Raw genomic sequence first — 11,245 nt, 5'->3', positions numbered from 1 at the left:
GAGTTTCGATCGGGTGTTTTTCCCAATTTAAGAAGTCAAATTTTATAGAAGGACCCCACACTTCACTGCCATATAAAACAATTGGTTCAATTATAGATTTGAAAAGTTTGAGCCAGATTTGGATTGGGATGTCAATTTTAATGGATCTTTTTATGGCATAGAAAGCCCTTTGAGCTTTCTCTTTGAGTTCATTCACAGCCAAAGCAAAGTTACCGGTTGGAGTTATTTTCAGGCCGAGGTAAGAGTATGTTTTTGTGGTTTCAATGGTTCTGTGTGATAGTGTGAATGTGTGTGTTGGTCCCTGAGATCTGGAGCGTTTCTGGAACATCATTACTCTAGTTTTTTGGAGGTTGACCGTCAGGGCCCAGGTCTGACAGTAATCCTCCAGCAGATTCAGGCTGTCCTGAAGCCCCTCTTCAGTGGGCGACAGGAGGACCAGGTCATCTGCGTAGAGAAGACACTTTATCTCTGTGTCGTGTAGAGTGAGACCTTGAAAGGGGGCGTGTTCTAATGTGTTGGCCAATTGGTTGATGTAGATGTTGAAGAGGGTGGGGCTTAAACTGCATCCCTGTCTCACTCCACGCCCCTGGGGGAAGAATTCGGTTCTTTGGTTCCCAATTTTAACCGCACAATGGCTGGCTGTGTACATTGATTTGATCAAATCATAGAATTTTCCCCCTATTCCACTGTCGATAAGTTTTAGGTATAGTCCTTCATGCCAGATTGAATCGAATGCTTTCTTGAAATCAACGAAACAAGCAAAAAATTTTCCTTTGTTTTGATGTACATATTTGTCAATTAGTGTTTGTAATGTAAAAATGTGATCGGATGTGCGACATTTTGGAAGAAAGCCAGTTTGGCATTTACTCAAGGCATTGTGCTTCGTAAGGAAGTGTAACAGTCTGGTGTTTAAGATGCTACAGAACACCTTCCCCAGGTTACTGTTCACACAGATGCCTCGGTAGTTGTTGGGGTCTAGTTTATCTCCGTTCTTGTGAATGGGGCTGATGAGGCCCTTGTTCCAGATCTCAGGGAAGAACCCGACACACAGAACATCATTGAAGAGTTTTAGCATGGCCAGTTTGAAGCTTTGCTCTGTGTGTTTCAGCATCTCGTTCAGGATGCTGTCGACACCACAGGCTTTCTTGGGCTCAAGGACCCCTAATTTATCTTCCAATTCTTTCATTGTTATGGGGAAATCTAAGGGGTTTTGATTCGCTTTAATCGATCTTTCTAAATTGTCTAGTTTATTAATTATTTGGGTTGGGCTATATAATTCTTGGAAATGAGTTTTCCACGTCTCCCCATCTTGGATGGCCAGAGTTTCTTGATTTGGTTTGTATAATAATTTCCATTTATCCCAAAATTTGTGTGAATTTATAGATTTTTCAATTTCTTCAAACTGGTTTTGCAAAAACTGTGCTTTTTTCCGCCGGAGTGTGGCTTTATATAGTTTTAGTGCCTCACAGTAATGAAGGCGGAGGTCCGGATTATCTGGTTGTCTGTGTTTCTGATTTGATAGATTTCTGAGGTTTTTTCTCAGAGTCTTACAGTCCAAATCAAACCATTTGTCAGTATCTAAACATTTTTTCTTTGGTTTAACAATGGTCAAATGACTCTTTTGTGCTGTTTTGTATAATATGTTGTTTAGATCTTGTACTTCCTGATTGATGCCGAATTGATTTTTAGGGTATGCCTGTGTTTGGAATGAGTGTAAGAGGGACTGTATTTCTGGAGATTCAACAGCATTGATGTAATTTGTGGCGCTGTTTTCTGTCCATTTGAATGACATAATTTTGATCATTTGATATAGTGTCCTAATTGGTGTGGGTGATGTTTCAGATTGCTTTATATAGAGTGTGATTTGGCTGTGGTCTGAGAAAGGTTTCAGGGGTTTGACTGTGAATGCTCTCAAAGAGGAAAGGTGGAGATCTGTGATGGTATAATCTACAGTGCTGTTACCGAGAGCTGAGCTGTAGGTGTATCGGCCGAGCGAGTCTCCTCGCAGTCTTCCGTTGACGATGTACAGAGCTGCAGCAGCTGCCGTCCGTGAGCGTTCACTGTCTGATCACAGTTTTCTCTGGCGGGGTAAGAAGGGTACAAGTCGTTATTGCCAGTGATGAATCTGGTACCGTGTGGTTCTAAGAAATCTAATTGTTCTCCGGTTCTAGCGTTTAAATCACCCATAAGCAGCACGTTTCCCTGGGCCTGGAAATGGCTGATTTCTTGTTCAATGTTTTGAAAGGTTTCCTCTTGGAAATACGGAGACTCGAGGGGGGGTATATATATGGCACAAAGGAAAACAGGCTGAGATGCTGATATTAATCCTTTTTGTATTTTCAGCCACAGGTGGTATTGATCTCTTTGAACTAATTCTATGGCCAGTTCAGATTTAATCCAGATAATCATCCCTCCCGAGTCTCTCCCCTGTGTGACTGATGGGAGTTTGACTGATGGTAATATTATCTCTCTGTATCCCGAGGGACAGCCAGTGAACACATCTCCTCTACACCAGGTCTCCTGTAAGATGATGACATCTATGTCTTCAAGTTCTTTCATAAAGTCAGAATTTCTACTTTTTAGGCCAAAGATTGAGGAGTTTAGACCTTGAATATTCCATGTAGAAAAACTAAGTGATTTCATCACAAACTTTTAAAATAATCGGTATGGTTTGTTTGCCATTTTGAGAAAAGAGAATGATACAAAAATACAATAGAGTAAAAGAAAATAATGAATGATGGAAGTAATGTTATGGTAGAAACTCAAAAACATCAACAAATCCATTTTAAATTACATGTTACACTTATACTAACAATGTGGCTTGGTAAATGGTATATCTAAGTATATATATATATATATATATATATATATATATATACATACATATATACATACACACACATATACATATATATATATATATACATATATATATACATACATATATATATATATATATATACACATACACATATATACACATACACATATATATATACACACATATATATATATACATATATATATATATATACATATATATATATATATATATACACACAGAGATATTTTTATATATATATATACATATTTTTTTTTTTTTTTTTTTTACCACTGTCCACTGTGTGTGAGTAAGTGAGAGCAGATGATACTCAGCATGTGTTGGATGTCGTGGAGTTCAGCGTTAGCTCGGCTCGCTCCTCCGCTGACAGCTTGGGCGTAGCTCGGTCTGTCTGGCTGGGCCGGGCTCTGCTGTGGTCGGGCTTCAGCCGCTGGAGCGTTGGGGCTGTTATATGACAGTCTCTGTCCGTACGGATACTCTCTGGGCGCTGAAGCTTTGTGTGGACCCCTGAGAGCTGAAGGTCTGGGCGCTGAAGCTTTGTGTGGACCCCTGAGAGCTGAAGGTCTGGGCGCTGAAGGTCTGGGCGGTGCTCCGGTCGGGGCTCTAGATGAGGTGTTGGCTGGGATGTAGTGTCCTGAGGTGTGTCTCGTTGGGTTGGCTGGGTTAAGACTGGTTCTACTTGTCTGGTTGGTCCTGTTTAGAGCAACATCTTTGAGTTTCTTTGCAAAAATATGTACCAGGTTCTTATAAAGGTGGACGTTTATAAGAACACTCTCTCTCTCTCTCTCTCTCACACACACACACACACACACACACACTCTCTCTGACACACACACACACTCTCTCTCTCTCTCTCTCTCTCTCTCACACACACACACACACACACACACTCTCTCTCACACACACACACACACTCTCTCTCTCTCTCTCTCTCTCTCTCTCTCTCTCTCACACACACACACACACACACTCTCTGACACACACACACACACTCTCTCTCTCTCTCTCTCTCTCTCTCACACACACACACACACACACTCTCTCTCACACACACACACACACTCACTCTCTCTCAATGGGAAATCAATGGGGTAAGCTGTGCCTGCTTTACTTACTTTGTCCATTAGCAAAGAAGAAATGAGATCAAATCTGGTTCAGGATGTCTGTCTGCTCTCCACTCAAAGTGTCTGTAACAAAAGGAACACATAAATGAGCATGATTAATTAAAAACACAAACAAACCCAAGCATCTCGTTCCAAAGTCTCGTTCTCTTATACTGCAGCAGGTGACAAATAAAACACTGTTGGGTTTCCTCGAAGCCGTCTGCTCTGAGATCTCTAATGTGTGTAATGTTTCAGGATCTTCCAGCGGGTGACGGGTCTCCCAGTGACGGGCCGTCTAGACGCCAGCACGCTGACTGTGATGAGAGCGGCCCGCTGCGGCCTGAGCGAATCCTTCAGCCGCATGCTGAGATACCGAGTCCTGGGTGAGACACAGCGCCGCTTCACCTGTGCTCAATAACACTGATCAAACATGAAGCACTGCTATGAAAATCAAGCGTAGCATCAGTCTTAAGTGACCATTTGTGACCCTGGAGCACAAAACCAGTCATAAGGGTCAATTTCTTTAAATTGAGATTTATACATAATCTGAAATCTGAATAAATAATCTTTCCATTGATGTATGGTTTGTTATGATAGGACAATATTTGTCTGAGATACAACTATTAGAAAATCTGGAATCTGAGGGAGCAAAAAAATCTAAATATTGAGAAAATCTCCTTTAAAGTTGTTCAAATGAAGTTCTTAGCAATGCATATTACTAATCAGAAATTAAGTTTTTATATATTTACAGTAGGACATTTACAAAATATCTTCATTGAACATGATCTTTACTTAATATCCTAATGATTTTTGGCATAAAAGAGAAATGGATAATTATGACTGCTTTTGTGCTCCAGGGTCACATTTCAGTTCTGCTTCAGCAGCTTTCTCAAGAGAACACCGCTATTTATTTTAATTTATGTCATTACATTACTTTAAGAATATTGCATTCGTTTAATAATGTTCATGACATCTTGCAATATACATTATGGTTAGTTTTGTTCTGCTCTAATGCATGCAAGGCTTGCTCTTTACCAGAACAGAAGCATATATACGGTTGTGTATGTGACTCTGACCGAATCGGTGCGCTGCAGGTCAGTGGCGTAAGAAGAGACTGACGTATCGCATCTATAACCATGCTCCGGCTCTGGGTTGGTCTGGGACGCGAGCGGCGGTTCACACAGCCTTCGGTTACTGGAGCGCCGTCAGTCCGCTTCTCTTCCAGGAGGTCAGGGCAGGTCACGCCGACATCAACATCGCCTTCCACAGGAGAGACCAGGGCTGCCCTGTCGCTTTCGACGGACCCGGTGAGACGTGCTGACTTTCTAAACATGTTTCCAGAAAACAGTAGATGTTAGGGTTTGAAATGACTCCTCTAGGTATTTGCATGCAATTCAGTTTTGAAATACACCTCCTCTGTTGAGTGTGAAAGCATGTTTCTGACACTAAATAATAATAAAAAAAGGTAATTATGACTTTTTATCTCACAATTCTGACTTTTGTTCTTGACATTGTGACTTAATTCCTCAGAATTGTGATGCAATTCTGTGAAAAATGTCACTGAAAATGTTTATGCAAGTTTTACAAAGGTCAGTTTAAGACTTGTTTTAAGACTGTTTAAAGACCAATTAAAGAAAATTTAAGGGAGCACAATATGCCAATACAATGTCCTTCCAACCGATCTACATTACTTTTTAATAAATTTTACACACACAATAAATAGCTTAACTAGAATATGGATTTTTTTTGTTACAGCACCTTCTGATCACACTGCAGTCTTGTTGTCCAGTGCAAATGACTAAAGATTGACAAATGAACATGACATATGATAGGAAGTCTTGTTTTGAGAAATGTATCAAAATTAAGTGAATTAATGATAATAGAAGAACAAATATCAACCAATGAGTTCAGAAAAATCTACTTTTCAAGTTTTCAATCCCCATTGGCAGATGAATGTTCTTGTTTTAATCATAAACTCAATTCATTTTGTTCAGTTTCTCAGAAAACAAGGCTTATATCTTCATTCTTGCATCTCCAGTAAATGTATCTTGATTTAAGGATGTTTACATGTTTGTACTGGAAAACAAGACAGAGGAAGGGATTCATTTTTTTTTCAGTTCATGCAACATTTAATGCCACAACTTTATGAATTTAAGAGTCTCTGCTGAGATTAAGATCTTTTAAAGGGTTTAACATTTCTGTAAGGGAGAATGAAGACGTTTTAACTCTTTCCACCGCCAGCGTTTTTGCTGATTTTCACTAAAATTTCATGGCTCCTAGAATATTTTGTTGTATGAATATCTAAACAGGCAATACATCAAACTAAAGATCAGACCCTCTACTTTCAAACAAAAAAAACAGTTTTATTTTAGCTTCAAGCATGTTTTTTTTATCAACATTTGAATGTAGGTAGGTTTCATAAAAAAAGCAACATTTTAACAAAAAGCTGAGAAAATTGCATTTTTTTATCAAATACTACATCTGGATCATATTCAGTAATATGATAAAAGCAAAGATGCAGTAGATGGCTTCCTTCAGTCTCCTAAAGCTTCACAGGCCTTTAACACTTTCTGGATCCACATTTCACTCTGAAACATTAGGCAGCTTTCATTTATATGCAGTTAGTGTTGATGATCGCATTATTTTTCATATGCATACGCATATACAGGGCTCTCAAGTTATAGCGAAAGTTTGACGAGGCAACTGAACAGTAGTACTCAATGTACATACTGTACACATATACAGTATGATTACAATACTTACCCTGAGTATGTATGTCAAGCTGTGTGTGTGTGTGTGTGTGTGTGTGTGAGAGAGAGAGACACAGAGAGTACACATTTATTACGCATTATATTTATTTTTTCTGTTGTAAATGGTTGTTACACATTTTGATGGGGTAGAGGACTCCCACATAAAGCACTGTCATGATAGATAATAGTGTTCCATCCAGAGCCAAACTGTTCCTAGTTTTGGTTTTGTTCAAACCCACCTGTAATCCTACTGTGTGTGTACAGTATGTACATTGAGCACTCCTGTTCAGTTGCCATGTTTGGGGCCAAATTTCTTGGTATTTTTGATACTTTTTTAAATATGTAAAACTATTTATTTTATTTGGATGAATTTATCTGTCTTTTATCAGAATTACCAAGTGTTATAACATCTCTAGTACTTTCCTTTCAGGAAGCCAAAGCTAAATTAAAAGCTTCTGGTAGCAAAGCAGTTGGAGAGTTTTTTTGACTGCATCAATAATACTTTAGCACGAATTTGGCTATATTCCCCAACATCAGCTCTCACTATCTTTTCACAGGCAAGTGATTTCGTCCAGGAATCTTAAAATCGAAAAAAAAAAAAAGGGTTACCTACAGCATTCATCGGATCTTTCTCTTCCAAATTTGTGCGCATCCATGTTGCTTAGTAACAAATGCGCTTGCGGCAGAATCACGTAATTTAAATGGGAAACAACAACATCCTAACTTCTGATTGGCTGGTAGGTGGCATGTAACTCTGTATAATTCGAGACAGCTATGAACTCGGCAGAGAACTTACCTCCATATTCTGTCGTCTATTAATTGTACATGTAGCGGGACAAGTTATTCTGTCTCAGCATGAGAAATACAAGGTGTGGCGTGAGAGCGTGTGAACTGGTTGAAATGCGTGAGTCTCACGGTGAATGCATGACGTGAGACATGAGAGCCCTGCATATATATGAGATCACTGGTTTCTGCATCTTCCTCGTCTGTGTTTTTGATCAAGTGATTCCAGACTCATTCAGGAGATGTGTAATAGCGCCCCCTAACGTATAACAGCGAAAACATGCAGGGAAAGAGGTAACGTATCTACTGTCCGGTCCAGGGCAGGTTTTGGGACACGCCGAGGGCCCGGATTCCGGCACGGTTCACTTCGATGCGGACGAGGTTTGGACGGAGGGGAGGAGTTACGGAGCAAACCTGCGAATCGTGGCAGCCCATGAGATAGGCCACGCCCTGGGACTAGGCCACTCCCAGTTCCACAGCGCGCTCATGGGCCCCGTGTTCATGGGGTACCGTCGCAACTTCAGACTGCACCCTGACGACATCCGTGGCATACAGGCTCTGTACGGTAAGAGCATGCAGTCGTGCTTCTGTTTGACCGATAACAGGACATAGCTGATATCAGCTCTTGCAGGAAAACCTGTGGACAAAGCCTCCGCCGCTCAGAGAAAGCCTGTGCCGGACCCCTGCACCGCGGGACTGGACGCCATCATGCTGGGTAACAGCACCGCTGACCTCTGATCAGTCCAGCACCTGAGGCAGTCACTCATTTCCTTGTGCTTTTCCTCTCAGGGCCTCTTCACAAGATGTTTGCTTTCAGGGGTCATTATGTGTGGACTGTCTCAGAATCTGGATATAACGCTCCGGCTCCAATTAAAGCCCTGTGGAAAGAACTGCCCGACAACATCAGTGCAGCTGTTCACTCGCAAAGAACCAACAAATCCTACTTTCTTAAAGGTGAACTGAAACTTAACAGTGTTGAATTCAAATAGATACAGGAACTTTATGTTTGAATATGATGATTTTTACTTTTTTTTTTTTTTTAAGACGTCTCTTCTGCTCCCCAAGGTTGCATTTATTTGATCAAAAATACAGTAAAAAAAAATCTTTTTTTTTTTAATTTTCTGTGTAACTATCTGTTAAACTGCAATTTATTTCTGTGATCTGCAGCTGTATTTTCAGCATCATTACTCCAGACTTCAGTGTCACATGATCTTTTATTATCAATGATTATTATCAATGTGGAAACCGTGATACACTACCATTCTAATGATTTAATGTTTTTAATTTTTAGGAAATATGCATTACCTTGATCAAAAGTGACAGATGGTTTAGATACCTGTCCGATCGCTACCACTTTGTTCATTTAAATGGGGAGTCATCACAATTATCACCAGTAAAGTATGGAGTACCACAAGGATCTGTCCTAGGTCCTCTGCTATTTTCAATATACATGTTGCCTCTTGGTAATATTATTAGAAAATACGGGATTAGTTTTCATTGTTATGCTGATGATACTCAACTATATATCTCAACAAGACCAGATTAAACTTCTAAACTATCTAAGCTAATAGATTGTGTAAAAAATTTAAAAGATGACCAATAATTTCCTCCTATTAAATTCAGATAAGACAGTACACAGTACACAGAATCTCTTGGATTACAATTTCCAACTAGACGGATGCACTGTTACGTCCTCTAAAGTCAAAAATTTGGGTGTTATATTAGACAGCAAACAGTCCATTGAAAAAAAATCATATTTCCCATGTTACAAAAACAGCATTCTTCCATTTTAGAAACATTGCCAAGCTTCGAAGCATGCTCCCTGTTTCTGATGCAGAAAAGCTAGTTCATGCATTCATGACCTCTAGACTGGACTATTGTAATGCACTGCTAGCTGGTTGTCCTGCATCTTCAATAAACAAGCTACAGATAGTCCAAAATGCAGCGGCTAGAGTTCTTACCAGGTCAAGAAAATATGATCATATTACCCCAATTTTACAGTCTCTGCACTGGCTACCTATTCAGTTCAGTATCATTTACTAATTATTATAACTTGCCTATAAGGCCCTAAATGGTTTAGCTCCTGCGTATCTAACTTGTCTTCTACCACGCTACAATCCAACCCGCTCCCTAAGGTCACAAAACTCTGGACTTTTGGTAGTACCTAGGATAGCAAAGTCCACTAAAGGAGGTAGAGCTTTTTCACATTTGGCTCCCAAACTCTGGAATAGCCTTCCTGATAACATTCGGGGTTCAGACACACTCTCTCTGTTTAAATCTAGATTAAAGACACATCTCTTTAGCCAAGCATACACATAATGCATCTTATAATCTTGTACTGCAGTTATATCTGATCAAATGTACATTATTATTATCCTTTAGCTTGGGTTGAACAAATCATTTTTGCTTAGATGGAACAGCAGCTACGCTAATTATGTCTCTATTTGTTTCTCTGTTGATTAACATCCCGTGGTAACTAGGAATGACAGAAGCTTCAGTCTGGATCCAACCCTTAAATGATCTGAGATGACCGAACACCTGAGAAAAGATGATGCCAACCCCTCAGAGGATGCCAACGCTCAGACAACATACAGAATTAACAAAATTACCAAAAATTAATTTTGCCATAAGTTAAATATATTAAGGTTCTGCAACATATAAATATATTGTGGAAACTTAAATTCCTGTAGAGCTGCTTTGCAACGATTTGTATCGTAAAAAGCGCTAAACAAATAAACTTGAACTTGAAATAAACTTGAACAGTAAAAATATTTATAATGTTCTTCTGAACTTCATCAAAGAATCTTGAAAAACGTTTCCACAAAAATATTGAGCAGCACAACTGTGTTCAACATTGATAATAATCAGAAATGTTTGTTGATCAGTAAATCAGTATATTATAATGATTTCTGAAGATCATGTGACACTGAAGACTGGAGTAATGATGCTGAAAATACAGCTGCAGATCACAGAAATACATTACACTTTAACACATATTCACATAGAAAACAGCTGTTTTAAATTCTAATAATATTTCACATTTTTACTGTATTATTATGCAGCTTTGGTGAGCAGAAGAGAGTTCATTAAAAAACATTTAAAAATCATGTTTCCAAACTTTTTTTAAGTACTGTATCTGCTGAAACTAACCTAGAATGTAAGTACAAGAAAACACCATTTTAACAAACGCTGCTGTAATTCCAATGTGGAACATTTATTGTTTTTATTGTTACTGTACCTGATGGCCACAGGAGATAAAGTCTGGAGATATTCCGGCTTTAAACTGGACCACGGCTACCCGAAACGCCTCACCATTCCCTCCAACATCCAGGCGGCGTTCTTCCTCCAGAGCCGGCGCGCGCTGGTCTTCATCAAGGTGACAGAGTCCTGCAGGAGAGCAGCATTTGTTCTGGTGTGACAGTGATTGTGTGTTTGCTCCGCAGGGATCAGAGTACTGGCTCTGGGATGAACTGGGATCAGCTGAACCCCTGCGGCTCTACCCCAGACCTCTGGCTCAGCTCAGCTCCGGTTTGCCCCGGGATCCGGACGCTGCCTTCAGTGCGAGCGATGGACACGTCTATGTGTTCAGAGGAGAGCGCTTCTGGAGCCTGAGTCCTGCGCTGACGCTGGAGAAGGGCGCTCCGCTCCGCTCCAGAGAGAGATGGATGCGCTGTGACGACTAACTCTACATTCATCAACATACAGTCAAACCAAACATTATTCAGACAGCTTCAGCATTTCTCACGTCATCACAGTTTATTCACTGT

General features: G+C 39.9%; 1 protein-coding gene across 1 annotated transcript in view; it reads left to right on the top strand.

The window, feature by feature from the left end:
* Positions 1-11,161, top strand: part of LOC306848839 (matrix metalloproteinase-19-like) — a gene marked incomplete at both ends in the record, with an annotated part of 13,206 nt that extends 2,045 nt beyond the window's left edge. The window contains 7 exons of the mRNA XM_079383589.1: positions 4,201-4,328; positions 5,040-5,252; positions 7,798-8,049; positions 8,110-8,193; positions 8,268-8,432; positions 10,730-10,854; positions 10,922-11,161. Of these exons, the coding sequence (XP_079239715.1) occupies positions 4,201-4,328; positions 5,040-5,252; positions 7,798-8,049; positions 8,110-8,193; positions 8,268-8,432; positions 10,730-10,854; positions 10,922-11,161 (1,207 nt within the window). The remainder of the gene's footprint in view (positions 1-4,200; positions 4,329-5,039; positions 5,253-7,797; positions 8,050-8,109; positions 8,194-8,267; positions 8,433-10,729; positions 10,855-10,921) is intronic.
* Between the last annotated feature and the right edge of the window lie 84 nt (positions 11,162-11,245).

The sequence above is a fragment of the Barbus barbus genome (genome assembly GCF_936440315.1).
Source record: "Barbus barbus genome assembly, chromosome: 28".
NCBI classification, from domain to species: domain Eukaryota; kingdom Metazoa; phylum Chordata; class Actinopteri; order Cypriniformes; family Cyprinidae; genus Barbus; species Barbus barbus.
This window is presented reverse-complemented; position numbering and strand designations above follow the sequence as displayed.